The sequence below is a fragment of the Somniosus microcephalus genome, chromosome 3, assembly GCF_052327205.1.
Source record: "Somniosus microcephalus isolate GS21.2 chromosome 3, FLI_Smic_1.0, whole genome shotgun sequence".
NCBI classification, from domain to species: Eukaryota; Metazoa; Chordata; class Chondrichthyes; order Squaliformes; family Somniosidae; genus Somniosus; species Somniosus microcephalus.
Genome location: NC_140989.1, coordinates 65478752 through 65505689, shown reverse-complemented (window position 1 = coordinate 65505689; position 26938 = coordinate 65478752). Strand labels below are relative to the sequence as shown.

Sequence of the window (26938 nt, the reverse complement as noted above, 5' to 3'; positions counted from 1 at the left end):
TCCAATCAACGGCCGGCTCCGCGTGGAGGCGTCAACGAACGGAAAGCGAACCATCAATCAGGAAAGAGGAGGGGGCGGGGTTGGCAGAGCCCGAAGTTTGGTTGAGCCGCGCTGTGACTCGCCATTTTGTGGTCAACGGTTGCCATTAGTTTGCTTCATGGGGGCTTGCCTATTGGAATTAAAAACCGTTCAGAAACCGCGTGTGGTTTGACCCGACGGAAGTTTAAAACAAAAGAGCGCGCCTTTTACCTTTAATCCTACCTGCACAGTGGAGGCAAGTATGCAATCGAGCGCATCTTTCTCACTCTCTGTCCGAGCGCTGCGCTGGGGGATTTAGAGCCGCGGCCCAGGCTTTGAGCCGGGTCCTTTGTCTTGAGCCGGGATCGCACTGACTGACTCTCCTTCATCCCCAAGGTGTTTCAGACAAACTTTTCTCATATTTGGCAATGTTAAAAAACTGGCTTTTTTGTAAATATCTAATCTAATCCGTTATAACTGCGAAATTCTCTCCATTTAAAAGAATACACCCTTGGTACTCTTAACGACAAAGCAGAGCGAATGTATGAATAACCGGGTTCCTGTGCTTGTAACAGTCCCGTTTATCATATTCCGTTGTCTTAAGTGTCAGGAAAGAAACAGTGAGTTATGCTTCTCTGTCCCCTCACTCCTCCTCAGTTGACTTCAACCTGATTGTGTCAATGTGTCCTTTCTGCAGCTTTCCCGTCTCCCTGGTATACACGAAATGATCCTTTTACATTTTCTTTTAACTGTAAGTGAATTGTTATCGATAGCTCCTAGAGTTAGACTTTCTCCGGATTGATGTGTGATGCTGGCCCTAAATTTCACTTATTTGCCTCTCCCTTTCCTCAACTCCAAAGAGGAGAATTGGATAGCGGCTCTTCCTGTAAATCAAGGATGCAGGAAGCACTCAAAAGTTTTGTTTACTTGTTCTGCAAACCTTTATTATAATACATGTAATGGAGGAGTGGTTTTATATATTTATGATGAAACATACTCAATTTCCATTCTTAAGTGATTCCATAAAATAAAATATCTACTTTTCAGTTATCTTTCAAAACCAATTATATACCTATGTCTCTGTTTCTCTGTGATTAACACTTTTGCCCCACACCTTCACCGTCACCTCAGATACCAAGTGTGATGGGCTTGTGGATTTCTTAGCCTCAGATTAAAAATGTCATGCAGCAGCTTCTGACATGACCTCCTCTTCCTGCTCCTGACATTTCTCCAGTACCCCACTCACTTTAGCACCAATCCCTGTTACTTGATAGTTTCTCTCTCCCATCACCACACCTCTACATTCTCTCGAGGCTCATGTCTTCTGCTCCCTCAATTACCACCCCATTTAACTCCTAACCACAGTCAATGACCTCTCCTGGCCCCATTGCTAGCTAACATTGTTAATGGTGCCGTTTGCTCACTGAGCTACCCTCTGTCAAATGTTGTTAACACCCCTCCTAAAAGAAAATACCCTCAAACTATCCATCCTCTTTAACTACCGCCCCTTCTCTAACCTTCCTTTCCTGTTTTGAGGGCTTCAGACATGTTGTCCTCAATCAGCTCTGTGCCCCATTCTCCAAAATCTCCTTGTGTGAATCCTCACAGTCCAGCTTCTGCCATGCTCACAGGTTTCAAGACCACAATGACCAAAGTCACCAATGACATCCTCTGTGATTATGATTCATGATCCCTCCTTGTCTTCATTAATCTCTCCGCAGCATTTGATACGGTCAGTCATGCCGCCACCCTCCATTGAAAGAAAGAACTTGCATTTATATAGCGCCCTTCAAGATGTCCTAAAGCACATCCTGGCCAATTAGCACATTTTGAAATGTAGTCACTGCTGTAATGTAGGGAAACGTAGAAGCCAATTTGTGTACCGCAAGATCCCCAAAACAGCAATGAGTTAAATATCCAGGTAATCTGTTTTTTAATGATGTTGGTTGAGGTACAAATGTTGACCAGGACATTGGGTGAACTCCCCTGCTCTCCCAATAGGACCTTGGCATCTTTAATGTCCATGTGAGAGGGCAGACTAGGCCTTTAGTTTATTGTCTCATCTGAAAGCTGGCACCTTTAACAGTGCAGCTCCTCCTTTTATAATAGTGCTTGGTACTGCACTGAAGAGTCAGCATACATTATGTGCTCAAATCTATGGAGTCGGGCTTGAAGCCACACGTTTCTGACTCTGACAAGACTGCTACCACTGTGGCACTTAAAGGCAGTATTTATTGTCCATTCCTCGTTGCCCTACTGGCAAGAGTCAACTACATAGTGTAGGACTAGTCAGATGGTGTCCTGTTCGACTCAAAGCTGAGCTTCAAATGCATGTTCACTAAGACCACTTATTTCCACATTGCCTGCCTCTGCCCCTGTCAGTCCCACCGCCACTGAAACTCTTATCCGTGCTTTGTCATTATTAGACCCCATTTTTCAAATGTCTCTTTGCTGCCTTCCTATCATCCACCATTCATCAGCTGCAGCTTGTACCACACTTAACTGCCTATATTCTGCCAGATACTCGGTCCATCTAGTTTGCCTTCTACCATCTTGGAGTGGAGGGTGTTGGGGACAGCGCCAGGCAATGAAGCGGAGGTGGCACGATAGAATAGGGGTGTCATCAGCATACATGTGAAAGTGGATCCCATGCTTCTGGATAACATTACCAAGGGGTAGCTTGTAAGTGATGAGGAGAGCCAAGACTAGAACACTAGGATACACCAGAAACAGTTGTGCAGACATGCAAGGAGAAGCCAGTTGAAGCAATGTAATGTCTATGGTACAACAGTAAGGAATTGAACCAGCAAAGAGCAGTGCCACAGACATGAAGTTTGGAGATGAAACAATTGAGGAAAATGGAGTGGGTTGACAATGTTGAAGGTCGTGGGGCGGTTGAGGGGCAGTCAACATTGGTCACAATCACGTAGGATGTTGGTGACTTTGACAAGTGTTTCTGTACTGTGAGTAGGACGGAAACATGGTTAAGGGCTTTGAGCAGGAAGTAGTGAGGGAGGTAGGAGCATGGTTGCAATGCAACAGTGTATTCCAGGACTTTAGAGAGAAAGGAAAAGTTAGAGATCAGCAGTAGTTGGAGAGAATGGAGTGGTTGAGCATAGAATTTTTTGAGGGGGTAGTTGATAGTGGTTTTGAAAGATATGGGACTGAGTCAGAGGGTAGAGCCAGGTTGATGATCCTACTGATCCTGGAACAAGGGGAAGTTGGGTGGCAAGGAGCTGGGACAGCACTCTTATCACAGTGCAGGTTTTTTTTTCTTGTTCATGGGATGTGGGCATCGCCGGCAAGGCCAGCATTTATTGCCCATCCCTAGTTGCCCATGAGAAGGTGGTGGTGAGCTGCTGCCTTGAACCGCTGCAGTCCGTGTGGTGAAGGTACTCCCACAGTGCTGTTAGGGAGGTAGTTCCAGGACTTTGACCCAGCGACGATGAAGGAACGGCGATATACTTCCAAGTCAGGATGGTGAGTGACTTGGAGGGGAACTTGGAGGTGGTGGTGTTCCCATGCACCTGCTGCCCTTGTCCTTCTAGGTGGTAGAGGTTGCAGGTTTGGGAGGTGCTGCAGTACATCTTGTAGATGGTACACACTGCAGCCATGGTACGTCGGTGGTGGAGGGAGTGACTGTTTAAGGTGGTGGATGGGGCACCAATCAAGCGGGCTGCTTTGTCCTGGATGGTGTCGAGCTTCTTGAGTGTTGTTGGAGCTGCACTCATCCAGGCAAGTGGAGAGTATTCCATCATGCTCCTGACTTGTGCCTTGTAGATGGTGGAAAGGCTTTGGGGAGTCAGGAGGTGAGACACTCGCTGCAGAATACCTAGCCTCTGACCTGCTCTTGTTGCCACAGTATTTGTGGCTGGTCCAGTTAAGTTTCTAGTCAATGGTGACCCCCAGGATATTGATGGTGGGAGATTCGGCGATGGTAATGCAATTGAATGTCAACGGGTGGTATTTAGACACTTGCTTGTTGGAGATAGTCATTGCTTGGACTTGTGTGGCGTGAATGTTACCTGCCACTTATCAGCCCAAGCCTGAATGTTGTCCAGGTCTTGTTGTATGCGGGCATGGACTGCTTCATTATCTGAGGCGTTGCAAATGGCACTGAACACTGCAGTCATCAGCGAACATCCCCACTTCTTACGATGGAGGGAAGGTCATTGATGACACAGTTGAAGATGGTTGGGTCGAGGACACTGCCCTGAGGAACTCCTGGGGCTGTGATGATTGACCTCCAACCACCACAACCATCTTCTTTGTGCTAGGTATGACTCCAGCTAGTGGAGAGTTTTTCCCCTGATTTCCATTGACTTCAGTTTTACTCCAAAATGCTGCCTTGATGTCAAGGGCAGTCACTCTCACCTCACCTCTGGAATTCAGCTCTTTTGTCCCTGTTTGGACCAAGGCTGTACAGGAAACTTTGTGCTATCCGGCACCGACGGGACCGAGCTGTTGCCGTCCCATCAAAACTGCCGGACAAACCAGCGCTAATGTTGAAACATACGGAGATTTTGAGCTCCGTATCGGGCAACAAACCCTGTTGGCAACAGCTTCTAAACAGTCGGCCGTACCTTGCAAGCGTCGCTGTAGCTTAGCAACAGCTTCAGTGAGACCTTGCAGAGCCTGACTGGTGGAAATAAAAGCAACGAAAAGGAAAAAAATCCTAACGAAACGGCTCCTGATTTTTGCCGGTGGCTCGAGCATTCCGGACAGTTAACCTCCGGATAAACCAAAGTTTCCTGTAATGCGGTCTGGAGCCAAGTAGTCCTGGCGAAACCCAAACTGGGCATCAGTGAGCAAGTTATTGGTGAGTAAGTGCTGCTTGATAGCACTGTCGATGACCTTCCATCACTTTGCTGATGATTGAGAGTAGACTGATGGGGCGGTAATTGGCCGGATTGGATTTGTCCATTTTGTGGATAGGACATACCTGGGCAGTTTTCCACATCGTCGGATAGATGTCAGTGTTCTAGCTGTACTGGAACAGCTTGGCTAGAGGCACGGTTAGTTCTGGAGCACAAGTCTTCAGCACGATAGCCGGGATGTTGTCAGGGCCCGTAGCCTTTGCTGTATCCAGTACGCTCAGCCATTTCTTGATAATCGCGTGGAGTGAATCGAATTGGCTGAAGACTGGCTTCTGTGGTGGTGGGGACCTCCGGAGGAGGCTGATCTGGATCATCCACTCGGCACTTCTGGCTGAAGATGGTTACAAACGCTTCAGCTTTGTCTTTTGCACTCATGTGCTGGGCTCCACCATCATTGAGGATGGGGATATTCATGGAGGAGCCTCCTCCTCTCGTTAGTTGATTAATGGTCCACTACCATTCACAACTGAATGTGGCAGGACTGCAGAGCTTTGATCTGATCTGTTGATTGTTGGATCGCTTAGCTCTGTCTATAGCATGCTGCTTCTGCTTTTTAGCATGCATGTAGTCCTGTGTTGCAGCTTCCCCAGGTTGGCACTGCATTTTTAGGTACGCCTGGTGCTGCTCCTGGCATGCTCTTCTACACTCCTCATTGAACCAGGGTTGGTCCCCTGGCTTGATGGTAATGGTAGAGTGAGGGGGCCATGAGGTTACAGATTGGTGGAATACAATTCTTCTGCTGCTGCTGATGGCCCACAGCGTCTCATGGATGCCCAGTTTTGAGCTGCTAGATCTGTTCTGAATCTATCCCATTCGGCACGGTGGTAGTGCCACACAACATAATGGAGGGTGACTGTGCGGTGGTCACTGCTACCAATGCTGTCATCGACAGATGCATTTGCGACAGGTAGATTGGTGAGGACGCGGTCAAGTAGGTTTTTCCCTCGTGTTGGTGTTCTCACCACCTGCTGCAGGCACAGACTGGCAGCTATGGCCTTCAGAGCTCGGTCAGTAGTGGTGCTGCCGAGCCTCTCTTGGTTTTGGACATTGAAGTCCCCCACCCAGAGTACATTCTGTGCCCTTGCTACTCTCAGTGCTTCTTCCAAGTGGTGTTCAACATGGAGGAGTACTGATTCATCAGCTGAGGGAGGGCGGTAGGTGGTAATCAGCAGGAGGTTTCCTTGCCCATGCTTGACCTGAAGCCATGAGACTTCATGGGGTCCGGAGTCAATGTTGAGGACTCCCAGGGCCACTCCTTCCCGACTGTATACCACTGTGTCACCACCCCTGGTCAGTCTGTCCTGCCGGTGGGACAGGACATACCCAGGGATGCTGATGGAGGAGTTTGGGACATTGGCTGAAAGGTATGATTCTGTGACTATGACTATGTCAGACTGTTGTTTGACTAGTCTGTGGGACACCTCTCCCAATTTTGGCACAAGTCCCCAGACGTTGGTGAGGAACACTTTGCATGGTCGTTGTCGTGTCTAGCCGGTGCCGAGGTTGATGCGGGTGGTCTGTCCGGTTTTATTCTTAATGCTTTTCGTAGTGGTTTTTTACAACTGAGTGAAATGGCCCAGCAAACCAGAGGGCAGTTAAGAGTCAACCACATTGCTGTGGGTCTGGAGTCACATTTAGGCAGATTTCCTTCCCTGAAGGACATTAGTGAGCCAGATGGGTTTTTATGACCATCTAATAGTTTCATGGTCACCATTACTGATGCTAGCTTTTTATTCCAGATTTTTTATTTAATTAACTGAATTTAAATTCCCCAACTGCCGTGGTGGGATTGGAATTCACGTCTCCGCATCATTAGTCTAGGCCTCTGGATTACTAGTCCAGTAATATAACCACTATGCTTTCTAAGTATAAGGCTAGAAAGAGCCCATTTTTGTGATGGGGCTCAGTTGGGGGTTCATTAACTTTGATGAGATGTACTTGAATATTATATTTTTTAAATTTTGATTTGCAGATGGATTTTGATCAACATACTGGTGGCAGTGACAACATTAGGTAAGCTAATGTGTGGATATATGTTTTGGACATTTCGATGTAAATAGGTTGGTAAAATGAAATATGGTAAAGGTCCATTTGAAATGAGGTTTAAAAAAAAAGCCTGGACACAACAGGTTGAGAAGTATGTGGAGCAATGAAGTCATATGAATACACATAGTGATCATGTTATTTGCTGGCAATCAATTGAAACCAGGTGAACGATTTTACAAGATAACATGTGGATTAATCCTTTATCAACTCGGAGTGATCACATCACAGTTGTGCATTAATAGCATTCGTGTCTATATTTGGGGCCGGTTTGGATGCATTAAAGGCCTCAATCTGAATTGCTGCAGTCCCTGAAGTGTATTATGCACATTTCAAAAACTTGGCTTTCAGGGCTATTTGTCATCTAATGACCATGATAAGCCATGTGATCTTTCTCCTTTGGTTTAATATCATCCATTCAATCAGATGTTTGCCTTGGAATCACTCTTATTACTTACAAATTCCTGTTTGGGGCGTTTTAGTGGTTCATAAACTAGTTGCACTTCATGTAAAAAGTTCTTGAGGGTGTAATTTTTTGAGGGTGGGATGTTATAAACCAGCTTATGATGTTTGAGGAAATGTTATCATATCAGAAATAACATGGACATGCATAATTTGAGATGTAATGAGCTGAAAATTTCAGCACTCTTTATACTGAGCTCCACAAACTGTTAGCTATCCTAAGATATTTTGAAAACAAAAACTTTATTTTACAAACCTTTCTGTGCTTAAGTCTTTGGTTTCATATTTTTTTAACATTTTGATTACTGGAAAATACCTGTGAACCATAAAAAATAGTCCGCTACTTGTTTCTTCTAAACTAAATGGCCAAAAGTATGCATTTGTTTGCTGGCCAATTTCTAAAACTTGTATTCAGGAAAAGAATTGCATTTGGATGTGAGAAAATGCTTGTGTTATGTTTTAACTTTTTATGCCAAGATGGATAGTTGGGGAAAATAACTTTAATAATTAGTTCTATTTTGCAATGGTACTGGAGGGACTTATTTATTAACAGTCCAAGTCCCTGACTATTTCCTGCTGTTTGGATTATAGTGCCGTCTTATACTAAATGTAACATGCAGTGAAGAGAAGTAAAATGTAATGCTACTATTTTGAGCAGGGGCCGTGGAGGCAAAGGAAGAGGAAAAGGCGGGCGAATGGACAGAGGTGGCAGAGGAAGAGGCAGCAGAGGTGTTTTTGGAGGACCTAAGGACCTAGGGTCACCGAGTAGAGGTGGACCAGCTGGCAGATTTGGGCGAGGACCAGCAGCTGCAAATGGATTTGGCCCTGCAAGGTATTTCTTATTTTCCCAATTTTCTCCCCTCTTATCCTTAAGATGGTCACGTGATCTGAGTACACTTCCAGAAGCAGTAGTCCTCCAGTGGCTCATCCAAGTGATTATTCTTTATTGGTGAACATGGACAGTTATGTGTTGGTAGCATATTTGAGTTGGGGCCATCAAAGCCTGTCAACTTTTCCCTTAGCCAGCAGTCTTCACGTGTATTTGCAGAAGGATGGTGATCAGAAGAGGAGGGGAGTTGTCAAATGTATTTTTTCCTCTACCCTAATCCAGAGACAAAAGCTAATTGTGTATGCCCATCAACCAGCCCTCGTTTTGAGAGTGTTATTCAACAAAGATCGCGGATCAAGCGAATATACATTCCCTTGAGGAATAAAAATGCTACTGGAAAAGTGGCCTAACTGTGGCTAACTAGAGAAGTTAAAGATAGTATTAGATTAAAAGAACAGGCTTAACTTGTTGCCAAAAAGAGTAGTAAGCCTGAGGATTGGGAGGGTTTTAAAAATCAACAAAGGATGACCAGGAAATTGATGAAGAGGGAGAAAATAGAATGAGAGTAAACTAGCAAGAATTATAAAAACAGATTGTAAGAGTTTCTACAAGTATGTTAAAAGGAAGAGATTAGCGAAAGTAAATGTGTGTCCCTTAGAGGCAGAGACAGGAGAAATTAGAATGTGAAATAAGGAAATGGCAGTGACGTTAAACAAATATTTTGTATCTGTCTTCATGGTAGAAGACACAAAGAAATATCAGAAATAGTGGGGAACCAAGGGTGTAATGAGAGTGAGGAACTTAAAGTAATTTAATATTAGTAAAGAAAAAGTATTGGAGGTATTAATAGGACTAAAAGCTGACAAATCCTCTGGACCTGATGGCCTACATACTAGGGTTTTAAAAGAGGTGGCTGCAGAGATAGTGGATGTATTGGTTGTTCCAAAATTCCCTAGATTTTGGAACAGTCCCAGTGGATTGGAAGGTAGCAAATGTAACACTGCTATTCAAGAAAGGAGGGAGTTAGAAAACGGGGAACTACAGGCCAGTTAGCCTGACATCAGTCGCCGGGAAAATGCTGCAATTCATTATAAGGGATGTGGTAACAGGGCACTTAGAAAATCATAATACGATTAGGCAGAGTCAGCACGGTTTTAAGAAAGGGAAATTGTGTTTGACAAATCTATTACAGTTTTTTGAGGGTGTAACTAGAAGCGGAACCAGTGGATGTAGTATATTTGGATTTTCAGAAAGCATTCGCTAAGCTACCACACTGGAGGAGGTTCCACAAGATTAGGGCTCATGGGATTGGGGTTCATGTATTGGCATGGACTGAGGATTGGTTAACAGGCAGAAAACAGAGAGTAGGAATAAATGGGTCATTTTTGGCTTGGTAGGTTGTAACTAGTGGCGTTCTGCAAGGATCAGTGCTTGGGCCTCAGCTATTTACAATCTGTATCAATGAATCAGATGATCGGATCGAGTGTAATATATACAAGTTTGCTGAAGATACAAAGCTACGTGGAAAAGTAGGCTGTAAGGATGACGGAGGCTGAAAAGGGATATAGGATATAAGTGATTGGGCAAGAAGGTGGCAGATGGAGTACAATGTGGAGAAATGTGAAATTATCCACTTTGGTAGGAAGAATATTTTTTAAAAGTTGAAAGACTAGTAAATGTTGGTATTCAGAGGAACTTGGGTGTCCTTGTACACGAATCACAGAACGTTAACATGCAGGTACAGCAAGCAAATAGGAAGGCAGATAGCATGGTAGCCTTTATTGCAAGGGGTCTGGAATTTAAGAGTAAGAAAGTCTTGCTGCAATTATATAGCGCTTTGGTGAAACCACACCTGGAGTACTGTGTACAGTTTTGGTCTCCTTACCTAAGGAAGGATATACTTGCCTTAGAGGGGGTGGAATGAAGGTTCACTAGATTGATTCCTGGGATAAGAGGGCTGTCCTATGAGGAGAGATTGAGTAGAATGGGCCTATATTCTCTGGAATTTAGAAGAATGAAAGTTGATCTCATTGAAATGTATAAAATTCTTAAAGGGCTTGACAGAGTAGATGCTGAGAGGCTGGCTGGGGAGTGTAGAACTATGAGTCATAGTTTCAGGATAAGGGGTCGGCCATTTAGGACTGAGATGAGGAGAAATTTCTTCACTGAGGGTGGTGAATCTTTGGAATTCGCTACCCCAGAGGGCTGTGGATGCTCAGTCATTGAGCATATTCAAGACTGAGATCGATAGATTTTTGAGTACTAAGGGAATCGAGGGATATGGGGATAGGGTGGGAAAGTGAAGTCGATGTAGAAGATCAGCCCTGATCTTACTGAATGGCGGAGCAGGCTCGAGGAGGCGTATGGCCAACTCCTGCTCCTATTTCGTATGCTCTTATGGTCTGTATGGCAAGCCACGTGGTGCATTTTCCCAATGAACCATTGTTTGTGTCATTGACAATCATAGAATCTTACAGCAGAGAAGGAGGCCATTCAGCCCATCGTGACTGTGCCAGATCTACATGATGTTTTGACTCCTTCCGTTCGGACTGGCAAAGCTTTAACACTATCCATTATTTTAATTGTAATATGTAAAATTCTTAAAATTATATTATTTTGTTGGGGTAGAATAGAGGGAGTTTCATTCTGCATTTAACTGATTGTTTGCTGACACTGGGTGCTTGAACAGTAAGTTCTATTTTCTTGGTGCTAACATCCCTCACTTTGATTCACACAAAAAAAAGTATTTGAGAGGGTTTAAATTTAACAATGATGTTATGGTCACAGTTAAAAAGTTAACTTTTTATATGAATTGTGTTTACTCATTTGAAAGTTAAAATGTGTTTTCTGTTTTAGACGTGGTATGGGAAATACGAGAATGCGTCCATACCCAGATCCTCGTGGTCGAAGAGGTCCGCCTAGGCATGGACCACTACTTATGAGGGGAGGGATGGAATGTTCATTTGGTGGACGAGGAGATATGCCTTTCCCTCCCCCACCAAGGTAAGGGACTTGTAGGATTTGATAGGGAATTGGTAACACTTTGGTGAGAACCCCTGAGCCAGATCATGTGCAAGGACTAAACTGGAACATTTGTAGCATAAACGGTTATTGATGCTTAAAGTTGCATTACTAGAGAGATTGAAATCTTTAAAGCTGGTAGACATTACAGGAAACTTTCTGATATCCGGCACTGACTGGACCGAGCTGGTGCCGTACCATCAAAAGTGCCGGACATACCAGCGTTAATGTTGAAACATACGGAACTGAAAAGCTCCGTGTGAATCAACAAACCCTGTTGCTTAGCAACAGCTTCAAAACAGTCGGCTGCAGCTGCAAGCGTCTCTAGCTGAAGCTGTTGCTATAGCTACAGACCTTGCAGTGCCTGACTGGGGGGAAAAAAAGCAACGAGAACTAAAAAAACTTATAGAAAACGGCTCCTGATTTTTGCCGTTAGATCGAGCATTCCGGACATATAACCTCCGGATAAACCAAAGTTTCCTGTAAATGGATGAAGCTGGGATGTTGGAAGCTGTAATTTAACATAAGGTGGTGTTTTGAATTCTAATCTTCATACAACAAAGATGGGTAAATTGTAAGGGTTTCTTCTTTTGAATGGGGCACCTTTCATGCAGCATTAGAATTATTTTGTCTCGCCATACAAAATAAGTTGCATAAATCAAGAGCTTAGATGTTGCTTATTCTTTAGGCGGAGACGAGTGCCAGCAGCAAGACTATTTTCTATATCGGCAATATGAAATTGCACATAGACGACCCCTAAAATAGTGGATAAATGAACTTTAGGGCAAAATCGAAGTCCAGTCAGGCACTAGCAGCAATTGATTGGTTTGTCATGGCCCTGTTGTGAACAGAATATGAAAGTATGCTCTTCCTGCCAAATAAACCCAAATGGAACTGGATTTCAATCCCAAGTCAAGCAGGTTGAAAGTACTCTAAAATCTACCTCTTCACCATCTTACTGGACCCTCCACTGCCTCTGTGGTCAGACATCCAGTCCTAGAGAAGCCGCAATTGCCTCTAGTTAAACATTGGCAAGACCATCGTCTTTGGCCTCCCTGACCCCTGTCTCGAGTTGAAACTAACTGTTCGCAGTCTTGGCATGCTATTTAACACCGAACAGAGCCTCCAATCTCCTATCTCTCCATCACAAAGACCGCCTACTTCCACATCTCTAATCGCCCATCTCTGCCCCTGCTAATCTGCTACTGAAACCCTCGTCCATGTCGACACTCAACTGTTCCAATGCTTTCCTAGTCCGCTTCCTATCCCCCAACCTCCATAAGTTTCCGCTCATCCAAAACTCTGCTTCCTGTATCCCGTCCTGCTCTAAGTGCTGCTTGTCGCTGACCTGCATTGGCAAATCAATGAGAGATGTTTATGCTGGAGAATAAAAGTTTTATTTTGGGCAATTAATGTTGAGGTACAGCATAACTGGATACTTGTACGACTCTCCCCCAGTGATGAGCCTCGATGCAAACTTCAAAAGAGTACCTATTCTGTATTGTGAATTTTTCCCATTTTTTACACCAGCTATCTTTACAGGTTTCTGACTGGGATGGGATGGACTGCCCAAACCCCTTCCATGAAAATTATTCAGTCAGTGAATTTGTACTCAAGTCCTAGAGCTGCATAAGACTTTGGTATTCAATCACACCATCTACACCCTTAACATAATTTTAACTTGGTTTTGTTTGCATATATCTGTTTTGCTGAATATTTTTAAATATTGGATATACTGGCTTAGAAGTGGCTCTTGAATTCTGAAATAAATTGGTACAGGGCTAAAAGATGGAAATTAATTAGTTTAAACTGCATAAAGTGTATGGCAAATTGAACCTTTATATCACTTTGACACAATTTGGTCAATGAAACGAGATATGTTTTGTAACTATGCTGTTTGATTTGAGTGACAAAATCAAGCATACCTCAGGAACAATCACCTGGAGACTTGGCCCATTGTCTTCAGTACATAAGGACAGAAGTAGGTCATTCAGCCCTTCAAGCCTGTTCTGCCATTCAATTAGATCATGGCCAATGTTCCCTCTAATTTTTTTTCCGTGCATGGTCCCTTTAACTGGCTGCACGGATCATTCAAATTTTTGTGCATGTGTGGTTTCTTTCATAAAATCCGGTGAGCAGGACCGTGTAGCCTAGCAGGAAAATTGATCATGGCTGATCTGTTCCTCAATTCCATTTACATGCCTTTGCTTCATGTCCCTTGATAGCCTTACCAAACAAAAATCTATTGATCCCAGTGATGCGCTATCAATTACTCATAAAAGACTGAGAGTTAGAAGAGTAACTAAAGGCTTTTATTAACAAAAGAATGGAGGTCTGCCTCGAGTGGTCGACCGGTCCAGAAATACAAAGGGCTGGGGAGCAGCCACCTTTATACTAGGACTTGTGGGAGGAGTCAGCCGAGGCATGTCCAGGCATGTACACAATGGAATGCAAACAGTATACAAACAGTGGTTTACCACACCCAGTCTCAAATTTCAATTGACCCAGCATCCACAACCTTTGGAGGAGAGAATTCTAGATTTGTACTACCTTTTGTGTGGAAAAAGTGCTTCTTGATTTCATTCTTGAATGGCCTAGCTCTAATTTTAAGGTTATTGCCCCCTTGTTCTGAATTCCCCCACCAGAGGAAATAAGGTAGGTGCAGAGAAGCTATCAAATCCCTTTATCATTTTAAGTAGCTCAATTAGATTACCCTCTCAATCTTTTAAACTCAACAGAATACAAACTAAGTTTATGCGACCTGTCCTCATAATTTAACTGTTCAAACCCTGGTATAATTCTGGTGAATCTGTGTTGTACCTCCTCCAAGGCCAAGATATCATTTCTAAGGGCTGAATTTTGCCGGCGCTTAGAGTGCAGGTTTGGAGGCGGATCCACTGTCAAAATCAAAATGATTGACCGCGGGTTCGGAACCCGCTCCGAACCCGCCTCCATGTAAGTTTCCAAAGTGTCGGGTCTGCGATTTCAGAACAGACCTGATACCAAGCGGCGGGGGAGGCATTTAAGATAGTTAAACGCTTGTTAACTACTATTTTGCCAGCCTATTTCTATTTTACCACTTTTTGTACGAGGTTCACGTCGTTTGGAGATCACGTCAGGTAAGTTGGTCGGGTTCTCTATGTCTCCCCATTGCTGTGAATAGGTGACCGCTGCAAATGTGGTATAAAAGCTACCATTTCGCAGCTGTTCACTTTCCAATATCAAGCTTGAGCTTTCAGGACTTGGAAGACACTTTTGAGCTGTATGCAGTTTGGAAGTGTTTGGAGTAAACTCTCTGTCCACTGTCACCTCCTTGGAGCAAGTTCTCTCACCATTGACAGATCGCTTCTGTCATCTCAACTTCAGCTGCCATCTATTCCAGCAGCATCAGTGCCCTTGAAAAAATTGCACCTTGCTCCTCTGAATCCCTCCACGATCAGCCTCAACAGCAACATCACCAGGCACACCAACATCACCACCAACAACATCAACCTTCTCCGCAATTACCTGATGCTGCACAGGTCACGGCATCAGCACCTGACAACATTGCTGCCCGGGAGGCCAGCGATGGCCTCACCATGGCCAGATTTACTTCACTTGACGCTGTACACCCTGGCTGCCGCATGATGCACCAGGTTGACACCATCCCACACCAGCACCATAAAGCATCCCTACAATGTCCAAGCCATTCCTTTCATACTCCTCACAATTGGGTGAGGGGAAGGGGGGAAGTTATGTTTCAACATTCACTGGAACTCACTAAAACACTTCCAAAGGTGAGCACAGATCTGTCCAATAAGGTAAAGTGTTGAAAATATAGATTTCAATGTTTGATAACACATTAACAGAAACTTCACATGAACATTGCATAAAACACCCAAGTGCCTACCTTTGTGTGTTGTTCACAGAATCACAGAAATCACACAGTGCAGATAGAGGCCATTTCGGCCCATCGAGCCTGCACCGACACATATCCCACCCGATCCCCGTAACCCCTACATCAACACATATCCCACCCTATCCCCGTAACCCCACGTATTTAATCCCCCTAACAATAAGGGTCAATTTATCATAGCCAATCAACCTAACCCGCACATCTTTGGACTGTGGGAGGAAACCGGAGCACCCGGAGAAAACCCACGCAAACACGGGGAGAATGTGCAAACTCCACACAGTCACCCGAGGCCGGATTCGAACCCGGGTCCCTGGCGCTGTGAGTTAGTTGGTATGATTGCACTAGGATGAGGGTGAGTGTGAGGGGTGGCTACTGAGATGGGGAAATGATAATGTAGATAGAGAGGGATGGGTGGAGGTGCAAGGTAAGTTGGTGTGAGTAAAGATGTGCAGGAGTAGGGTAGGTAAGGCAGAGTGATGGGGATCTGATGAATGACACAGCAGGATGAGGTTGAGTCTGGCTTTTCGGTAATGTTTCGTGATCTGCTGAGGTCATTGAAAGGCTTGCGCCACTGCAGCCAGGTCATCCTGACAACATCTCTGCTTGTGCCCTCCTGTGCAATGTGCAACCAGGCTGCGTTGGTGTCCTGGGGAGGTGTCTTCCGCCCATGGGAAGGGAACCTCCCTGTGTGCTGTGATTCTCTCCATAAGCATATGGAGGGAGTAATGGGAGAGCCTGGGTGCAACTGTGCACCTTTGTGCAGTGCTTGTCAGTGTTTGCAGCACCTCAATGCTGCAGAACACTGACAGAACTACTGTCAAAATAAATGTGGCCGTCATCCCTTTAAGGAAACTGGCTGATGACGCGTCATCAAATTACATCATTAGACCTGCTTCCTTTTAATTGTCCGGGACCCTTGCAGGGCGGGCTTAACGAGCCCAATCGGGGCAAATCCTTTTCAGAGCGGCGGGAGCAGGACCGGGACCCACTAACGACATATCCTGCCTCCAGTGGTGAAATCGCAGCCTGAGGTTCAGTGTCCAAAAGTGAATGTAGTACTGCTATGGGTCTGAACAACTGAAGCATCATCTCCTTATTTTTTCAACCCCCTTGAGATAAAGGCCAACATTCCATTAGTGTTTTTGACTGGACAAGTGGGAATAATTCAGGAAATATAATAATCTTTTAATTTTATAATAGTCTCTGCAGAATACTCACTTAATGATGATGTTCCCAGCAAGTGCCTTCTGCTAATAGCTTGCTGTTGATGAAGACAACAGATGCCTTTTTTTGTCGGGAAAGATTTTATGGATAAAGGACTGGGTAGTAAGGGGTATATTTAAAATACTTTAGTAAGACATGGAATCACTAGACAGAGGGACTTGGCTTTGTTGAGGTATATTTAATAGTTTACATTAACTTCAATATCAAAAATGGATTGGACTGCTTTCAGTTCTAACAAGTACTGAACCTTTACTATTTTTAGCTGTGTTTGTAATCATACTGTAGTAGTTGTTGGGAGCACAGATTGTTGTGATGTCATAATACCAAAGTCCTTGAACTTTCTGGTGAGGTGATTGCAAGGATATGGCTTGCAAGGGATTTTAGCAGAAAAGATATGCAGTCTGTTCTATTCTTAAGCAATTAAAATTTTAATATTTTTATTACAAGTCCTAAGCTGAGAATGGGACTTTCTACATGTTCCGACTCCAACTGTCCCTGCCCTCTGTAGCCTCATTCAGCTACTTAGCATTTCACCTTCACCCTAGTTTTAATAAAATATGTTTTGATTTGCTTTCTTTGGTCATTAGCATTTGATAATTGTCTTGCAGATTTAGGGGTGGTGGCCCTCCTCCTCCTCCACCACTACCCCTTCCTCCTCCTCCTCCTCCTGGACCAATGCACTTCAGAGGAAGACCCCCCTTTATTCGAGGTAGAGGCATGCGAAGAGGGGTTTTCCCACCTCGGAGAGGGTAAGTGAATCTCTGGCTTGTTTGGGATCATTTTCCCAAAACGCTGTAAATTCTTTTTCTCTAAATTAAAACAAAATACTTGGATCTAATTTTTGTAATTAGCCCTTAATGTAGTGAGTAATGTTATTTTTTTGGAAGCCTATAAAAATCTGCATGTCAAGAATGTTTCAAATGACTATTTAGTGTATAAAATAATTAAAAGTAGTATAACTGTTAGATTTTTATAACTAGCTTTAATTTTTTTAATAAAGAAAAGTACACCATAAAACGAAAAAAATTGTGATTTTATCCTTTTACACAGCTTTCACAATGGACCTGGTGCGCCGCCGCCACCTCCGCCACCTGGACGGGGCCAGAGATGGCCTGGACCGCCAGGTGGCAGACGCTTTTAAAGCCACTTACTGTTAAATTGTATAGTGGGGCGCACACAAAAAGTTTTGAGATGGCCGGACTAGGAACAGCAAATAGTAAAGCTGGCAAAGAAACTTAGTTGTGACTTGTCAACCATATTTGCAGCAGCCCTCATGCACCAGATGGCACAAGCCATACAAATATATATTTCTGTGACTCCTTGGACTTTCGAAGCATTGTTTTATATAAGCTGTATGGACTCCTTTCGGTGCCTCATGCACACACAAATCTTGAATGATTAAATACCATTCATGTTTTATGTCTAGATGTCTCTGCCGAGGTCAAGCATTTATCTTTGTAAAGAATCATGCAGTCTACTTTTATGCAGTTTGAAAATACTTTTGTGCAGCTATTTTAGCTTAGGTAGCTGTGATTGTTTTAATAATGTTTGTCTAGAAATATTGCCTGTGCATCCTTTATTTTATAGAAGTGAAGTGTTTTTAAATTTGAAAATACTGACCGCAAGTAACAATGTAAAGTAAAAGTAGTTAATGGCTGGATGATTCCATACGTGGAAAAGAAATCACACTGTTTAAGTTTTGAACTGTTAGTAACACTAAATAATGTAATTGAAGTAAATGTGGATTAATGTTACTTTCTGAACCAGAAAGAGCATAATGAAAAACTCCTGAGAAAATAAAAAAAATATTTAAAACAATTGTGAATTTCAAAGGGTTTTAAATTCATTTTCCCAAAATATCTATACAATGCAGCTTGACCCTTTTGATTTTGTTATTAAACAATAATTGAAGTGTAACATGTTATGTTTGACAAACAAAAATGTTAGACAGTTAATGTATCTAACTACATTCATTTGAATATTTTAATGAAGTAATGTATAGTAACTTTTACCATATATTCATATGAATATTCTAATGAAAGTGTTATCAGTATTTGCTGCAAAGAATTTAATGAACAACTGTAATTCTTTCTAATGTTGCCATGTTAGTGGCAGAGAAACATAACGTAACGACTGGAAAAAGTATTTTGGAACAGAGCCTGCCATCTTCCAGGATGATCACAACCTAACTTGCCACTAAAGCAGTTCGTTTAACAACGAACCTTGCTAGTTCCCTTTGTGCTGAGGGCTGAATTCTATCTTCTGACCAGTGTGCTGTTCAAGTTAACCTTAGGCTAGCCCTACCTTGGGTCTTAAATCTGCAAGCAGGAATTGTATAGACGAAGAGACAATAATTTTGTTAAGGTATGGTTAACTAAATTTTATGTGGGCATGTCCCGCTACATATCTGGCTTCCAGTAATATATTAATATTAAAAGGTAGCATTAGAAGAGATTAATACTTTAATTTATAGACCTAACCATTGAAACAAGATCTGTGGGTAATTAAAATGTGAATGTTGTGCAATTTAAAACCTGCCCTAAGTTTTTTTTTTTAGGCCTTTCAGCCTGTTAACCAGTTTTTCTAATTTTCATCTTCAATATTGCATGTGATTATTAAATTTAATTTTAATCACCACCTTTTACTGTGGTGTAAGATTGATGCTGTTGTTGTCTCCTGAAGGGTAACATAGGTAGTGCACCCTGTGTGGCCTACTGGAGATGCTGAGACTACTGGGAAGCTTCAGCACTGAATTCAGGTGAGAAGTTTTTGCATAATCATTTTCTTTATTTAGCAGTGTTACCTGAATCTGTGCAAAACAAACAATGTTGATTAGCCCAATTGTGAAGTGGCTGCTGTTCTTTAAACTGCTGTTATTGCTACAAATAGCATGATTTTAAATGCCACAATGCCTCAGTAGGTAAATACACTTTTGTGTTTTGATACTGAGCCATACAGGCAATGATGATCACTGGCTGTGCTCAGGCAGCTGTGGGGCACAACAGTTGGTCAGTGTTCCTGACTACAGGAGGGGGCAAATCAACTAAGGTTGATGCTTCTGATTGCTGTCCAGTAGCCCTACGTTAGAAAACGTGTCAGCAACACCACCAATTTGTAGTTATATACCGCTCAACTACAAATCTCTAAGAAAGCCTTAGAGTGCATCACAAAGCAGGGAGGTGGACACCAAGCAGGAAAAGGATGAATTTAATGGCGAGGAAAGCATGTTTGAAGAGAGATTTTAAGGAGGCTTTTAAAAGTGGGAGGGAGGTGGAATTAGTTTTGGAATCTGAACACTGGGCTTAGCGACTGAATGACTGGCCTTTGATGATGGAGTGGGAGCACGTACTAAACTGGGGACAGAAGTGGAGGGTGTGGAAAGGGACATGATTGAAGATCATCGGTCAGACAAGGTGGAGCAAGGCGATGGAGGGAATTGCAGTTTTATTAGAGCACAGGCAGCCAGCAGAGCTCAGCAGGGTATGAAAAAGAATGTGAGCTGTCGAGTTTTGGATTAGGGGGTTTGTAAATGGTTGGAGTGGGGTAGCCAATGAGAGCACTTAAGAAGTCAGTTCTCTGGGCGAAGAAGACATAGATTAAGGTTTTGGCAGCTGAGGTAGATCATAAGCAGGCAGTGCTGCAGAGGTGAAGAAATATGGTCTTGGCAGTGGACTGTATGTGGGATTAAAAGGTCAGCTAAATGTCAAACAGGAAGCTGAAATTGTGTACCGCCAGATTCAGTCTGATGGCAGCGTTGGAGTTGGCACCAGAGGCGCACAGGTGCTGGCTGCAGCTGAAAACAATAGTTTTAGTTTTGCCAACCTTGAGCTGAGGAAATGTTGACTCGTCCAAGACTCGATGTTGGGTGACAATGGGATCAGGCTTGGCTGTGGTGTCCCCACCAATCAAATAGTCTATCAGCACTTACTTTTTGGGCTCACATGAAAATGGCGACTTATTAGAAAAAATGAGAGAAATAGAGAAACAGATCACGCAGGATAGTAAGAGGGACCCAAAAAAGTTTTAATTATGCTGTTAATAGAGGAAAAGTCAAAGAATGGTTGGGACAAATTATTACAGGTGAACAAGATATGGCAGATATACCAGATTATTCACATAATTCTTCACAAAGGGGGACTGTAGATAAATACCAACCATAGTAAATGGAGCTGAGCAATGTGTAAGGCATAAATGTTGGAAAATATGTTATGCAGGAACTAGAAGGATTAAACCGCCACAAGGCACCTGGACCAGATGGGAAACCTCCTAGAGCCATCAATAAATTGAAGAAATTATGGTATTTTTAAGAGCTCCATACTACTGGGATAATACTTGAGGGCTGGTGAACGGCACATGTAATTCCAATAGTCAAAGAATTAAGACACAAAATTAGTGATTACAGACTGGTTAGCTTCACATCCAAAGTGGGGAAAAATGCTTGAGGTATTCTACAGGATGCTGCAAATGAACATCTAAAAGAGTTGGCATGGTTTTAAAAGTAAGAATCATGACATACAATATAGGAATTCTTTGAGGAGGTAACTAAGATACTGGACAAGGGTAATGTAATAGTTTTAATTAATTTGGATTTTCAAAACATTTGTAACAGTTCCTCATGTGAGACTAATAGGGAAGGTTAAAACTTATGGCATAGATGATAAACTGCCTAGCTGGATTGAGCATTAACATAACAGAGGACAGTGATAAATGGTATATGTTCCTCCGAGGAAAGAGTAATCAGTGATGTTTCACATATCTTCTAGGGCACCTCTTGTTCACAATATGTGTGAACGATATGGAAAAGGATATCTAGTTATGCTGGCAAATAATGAGCAGAAAGATTGATCACTTGGAACAGTTAAATGAGTGGGATGAGATATGGCAGATGGATTTTAATGTGGAAAAATGTAGGGTAATATAGGAACAAGTAATACATGTGTACAACACAAAGGGGACCTATTTAAGATAGGCTAGTTAGAATTGTGGGGTTGGGCTAAATTCAGCCCCTGGAATACAACAGGTGCTTTCCTTAAAGGGGCAACAATGCTAAACACTCGAAGAGTGACCCAGCCAAAAAAACTAACAAAAGTAAATTAAATAAAATTAATAAGATGGCTGATGCATAGACTGAAAAGGAGGATTTGCGTTCTAGAGATGGTAACGACCCTACTTAATATTTAGTTACACTTGGAGAGGTAGGGAAAGGAACTTGTTAAAGTAAGGAATGAACAGTGGAGGATGAGAAGTTCATAGAGTAATCAATAACTTAATCTTTGGTCTTGGGATGCAATGCCTTCATGGACCAAATGGCCTCCTTTCACTCCAGAAGTAGTTGTGTATGGTACCAAGAGACTACAGATTGAGGCTACAATCACGGAGCAGGCTTGATTGCCATGTTGGAAAGGAAAGGAAGTTAGGCAGAGGAAAACAAGTGGGATGATTTTGTTGTGTTCATCCTTGGTTTGTGTGTATTTTGTTTGGACAAGTATACCTCTGGCTGCTTCACCCAGGTTTAGAAATAAAAGTGAAACTTCGTTGCACTCTAATGTCTTGTGTTTGGATGACCAATGTTTTTCAAAGCTTCTGATAACGGTTCTATCTCAAATTGTCAAGAATTGTAACTATGATCTAATTGATACTATTTCTGATGTCTTCTGAGAGTTTGACAGGAACAGTACCTGTGAAGATGTCGCTTGGACTTGCAAGAAGAAAAAGATAAGATGGTCTTCTATGTTTACCACACTGCTTACAGCTCATTACCATTTTTCATTGCATGTAGTCCAAAAGAAAACGGTGTTGACTGCACTGCCCCCACCCCCAAAAAAACTTTGTTCACCACACGGTGTAGCACTTAGTCGTGCAGGCGAGAAAGGTCCCAATTCTGTGCTCACTTGATAGCAGTTGGGGCAGCAGTGGGGGTGATATTAGCATCCCCAGGTTTTGCAGAGGAAAGCAATTAGTCTGACAGTTTTGTATTACCTGTGATGATGGATAAAGATGGGCTTGGCTATAGTGAGTAATCCAGGAAAGCTCACTGTTCAGATTCTCAAATTAGGTGCTAGAGGGGTGACTGCCTATGGGATCCACATTTTCACTTGCACCTTTGAGAGATGGATGCGGGGAGAAATTTGGAGGAAAAACCAAACTGCCCCACATTTGTGGGCGCAAGGGTATATTTAGGTGCATTTAGAATAAATTGGAAACGTCCTATTAGAAAGATTGTTTTAAAATGAGAAATAACACTCATTACAGCCACTTATTGCAAACAGTAATGAATGGCAACTTCATAGTATATAATGGTCAGAGAAATCAATTTAAGAAACATAGAAGAATGAGTACTGGGTGAACAAATATTTAAAAGAAATGCGAAATAAAAAGGATTTTCTGAGTAAAAATGCAGTGTTTCCTGTACTCGACAGATACTGCTTAGCATGATTACATGAATCTTAATGAAATTATAATACTGTATACAGCTGAAAGAAGCACTGGGATAGTAATAAGGGGAAGAATTTCTGACGTGTGTTGAGGAGAACTTTCTTGATCTGTACATTTCCAGCCCAACTAGGGAGGAGGCATTGCTGGATCTGGTTCTGGGGAATGAGCTGGGTCAAGTAGAGCAAGTGTCAGTAGGGGAACATTTAGGGAATAGTGATCACATTATCATGAGGTTTAGATTAGCAATGGAAAAGGACAGGGAGCAATCTAGAATAAAAATACTTAATTGGAGGAAGGCCAATTTCAGTGGACTGAGTGGATCTGGCCCGGGTAAATTGGAATCAAAGATTGGCAGGCAAAACTGTAATCGAACAATGGGCTGCCTTTAAAGAGATGGTTTGGGTACAGTCGAGGTACATTCCCATGAGAAAGGGAGGGCAACCAAAGCCAGAGCTCCATGGATGATGAAAGAGATAGAGAGTAAGATGAAGCAGAAAAGGGGGGCTTATGACAGATGTCAGATTGAGAATACAAGTGAGAACCAGGCTGAATATAGAAAGTTCAGAGGGGAAGTGAAAAAGAAAATGAGGGGCAAAGAAGGAGTATGAGAATAGATTGGCAGTTAACATAAAGGGAATCCAAATGTCTTCTATAGGTATATAAAATAGTAAGCAGGGAGTAAGAGGAGGGGTGGGGCCGATTAGGGACCAAAATGGAGGCAGAGGGCATGGCTAAGGTACAAAATGAGTACTTTGCATCTGTCTTTACCAAGGAAGAAGATGCTGCCAAAGTCATAGTGAAAGAGGAGGTAGTTGAGATACTGGATGGGATAAAAATTGATAGAGGTGGTGCTGGAAAGGCTAGCTGTACTTAAAGTAGATAAGTCACCGAGACCAGATGGGTTGCATCCTAGGTTGCTGAGGGAAGTAAAGGTGGAAATTGTGGAGGTACTGGCCATAATCTTCCAATCCTCCTTGGATATGGGGGTGGTGCCAGAGAACTGGAGAATTGCAAATGTTACACCCTTGTTTAAAAAAGGGTGCAAGGATAAACCCAGCAACTACAGGCCAGTCAGTTTAACCTCGGTAGTGGGGAAGCTTTTAGAAACAATAATCCGGGACAAAATTAACAGTCACTTGGACAAGTGTGGAATGATTAAGGAAAGCCAGCATGGATTTGTTAAAGGCAAATCGTGTTTAACTAACTTGATTGAGTTTTTTGATGAGGGCAGTGCGGTTGATGTGGTGCATGTGGACTTCCAAAAGGCGTTTGATAAATTGCTACATAATGGGCTTGCCAGCAAAGTTGAAGCCCATGGAATAAAAGGGACAGTGGCAGCATGGATATGGAATTGGCTAAGTGATGGGAAACCGAGAATAGTGGTGAACAGTTGTTTATTGGACTGGAGGAAGATGCACAGTGATGTTCCCCTAGGGTCAGTACTAGGACCACTGCTTTTCTTGATATATATTTATGACTTGGACTTGGGTGTACATGACACAATTTCAAAATTTGCAGATGACACAAAGCTTAAGTATTGTGAACAGTAAGGAGGATAGTGATAGACTTCAAGAGGACATAGACAGACTGGTGGAATGGGCGGACACGTGGCAGATGAAATTTAACACAGAAAAGTGTGAAGTGATGCATTTTGGTAGGAAGAATGAAGAGCTAAACTAAAGGGGGTATATGTACAGAGACCTGGGGGTATATGTGCACAAATCGTTGAAGGTGGCAGGGCAGGTTGGGAAAGCGGTTAAAAAAGCATACGGGATCCTGGACTTCATAAATAGAGGCATAGAGTACAAAAGCAAGGAAGTTATGATGAAACTTTATAAACATTGGTTCGGCCTCAACTGGAGTATTGTGTCCAATTCTGGGCACCGCACTTCAGGAAGGATGTGAAGGCCTTCGAGAGGGTGCAGAAAAGATTTACAAGAATGATTCCAGGAATGAGGGACTTCAGTTACGTGGATAGACTGGTGAGGCTGGGGTTGTTCTCCTTAAAGCAGATAAGGTTGAGAGGAGATTTGATAGAGGTGTTCAAAATCATAAAGGGTCTAAACAGAGTAGATAGAGAGAAACTGTTCCCATTGGCAAAAGGGTTGAGAACCAGAGGACACAGATTTAAGGTGATTGGCGAAGAACCAAAGGCGACATGAGGAAAAACTTTTTTACGCAGCGAGTGGTTAGGATCTGGAATGCACTGCCTGATGAAAGGGTGCTGGAGGCAGATTCAATTGTAGCTTTCAAAAGGAAATTGAATAAGTACCTGAGGAAAAAAATGTGCATAGCTACGGGGAAAGGGCGGGGGGAGTGGGACTAGCTGAAGTGCTCTTGCAGAGAGCCGGCACGGGCTCGATGGCCTCCTTCTGTGTTGTAACCATTCTATGATTCTGTGAGATTCTCTGGCTAGCCAGCTTACTGGTCTTGAATCATGTTTACCTAGGTATGTGTTACTGTACATAACTACTAGCTCAACAAACTTGTGGAATGAAAGTCCCTGTGTTAAAGATAGTGGAACATTACCAAATACCAGAGAAAAGATTGCGTATATGAAATGCTTTCAAAGGTACATTGTTCAACATTTCATAAAGACGGTTTTAAAAATATTTTAAATTCAAAGACTGATCCATTTTAATCTTTTTAACATTTTAAAATCTAAAGATTTACTTTAGGCATGTAAAATATACTAATCTGGAGTGCCCTCTCGCTTTCTCCCCCCCCCCCTCTCTCTCTCTCTCACACAATTTAGTTTCTCTTTCAGCTTATAAAATGCATCTTCATCAGAAATCACCTAAGCAAAATGTGCAGAGAATATTTTTCCCAACTGGTGGTTAAATAAAACCAGAAAAAGGAAAGAGTTTAAGTTGCTGCTTTAATCAGAAATGTTGAAACTAAGTGTCTAGATTTTATAATATTAATAATGTGATGCTTCATAAATATTCTGTGTAAAGATGCACATAATTCCTGAGGAATCCAGTTAAATATCCATTTTTCTGCATATAACTTCCAAAGTTATTGGTGGTTTTTACTTTACATCTGGAAATAAGATACATCTCACATGATGAACATGTGCCATCTAATATAAATAGTTCTCAAGCTAAAGTATAAAGGATCAGCAGCATAAAATAGAATTTGAAATTTGTGATCTTGAATTTTTCATTTTTAAAGCCTTATTTATTAATTATTCATGACACCGTCCATAATTAAGCTAACTGCTTTAATGTCTCACGAGCTTTTAATTTCACTTGCCAGTTTAACTGGCTTTGCATTGCAAAAAAGTACATAAGAATAGGAATGATCCAGAAGCATGATGTAAGATCAGCATGATATCTGATGATCCTCGATGAAGAAAACTTCCTTCCTGAAGCCTACTTCCAGGCCTGGAAATGGTGGGAAAATTCAGATAGCCTTACTGTATTCCATGGGCATTTATATTATGTGGTGACAAACGTCTTGTGAATTAATAAAATCTGTTTTGAAAATTAACTGTGTCTATTTTTGAAGTTATCAGTTTTAAAATTCCTATTCACATTCAAAAATAAGAAATTCATTAGAAAAGGCATAAGATTCATTAGCAACAACTTGTATTTACATAAGGATGCAGTAGTGCAGTGATTGTTATTGGACTGGAGGCCTGGACCAATAATCCAGAGAACACAGCAGTTGGAGAATTTGAATTGTTTAAAAAAAAATCTGGAAATATAAAACAAAAAAGCTACTTTGTATAAAAAGTGAATACGAAGCTGTTGTAAAAACTATTTGCTGATGTCCTTTAGGAAAAGTCTGGCCTATATGTGACTCCAGCCCCACATCAGCATGGTTGACTCTGAACTGCCCTCTGAAATGGCCTAGTAAGCCATTCAGTTGTATCAAGTCACTACAAGAGTAACCATACGGACTGCAAAAAGGCCCACCACGGATGGGCAATAAATGCTGGCCTTGCCAGCAACATCCACTTCCTGAGAATGAATTAAAAAAAGGAAGATAACTGGCAAACAACCTCCATTGTAGGCATGGCACTGGCATAGAACTGAGGTTTACAACACACACAGGCTATTTAGATCATGTATGTACTGGCTCTTTGCTAGAGTGATTCAAGACTATTCCCATTACCTTGCTCTCTCCACA

General features: G+C 42.4%; 1 protein-coding gene across 1 annotated transcript; it reads left to right on the top strand.

Moving 5' to 3' along the window:
• Positions 1-77: 77 nt before the first annotated feature.
• On the top strand, positions 78-26296 carry LOC147121108 (uncharacterized). Its single transcript, XM_085980830.1, has 6 exons — positions 78-274; positions 6868-6908; positions 8059-8232; positions 11086-11232; positions 16978-17118; positions 17420-26296. Exons 2-6 carry the CDS (start codon positions 6868-6870, stop codon positions 17508-17510), a joined length of 594 nt encoding a protein of 197 aa, XP_085836956.1. The 5' UTR covers positions 78-274; the 3' UTR covers positions 17511-26296.
• The last annotated feature ends 642 nt before the right edge of the window (positions 26297-26938 follow it).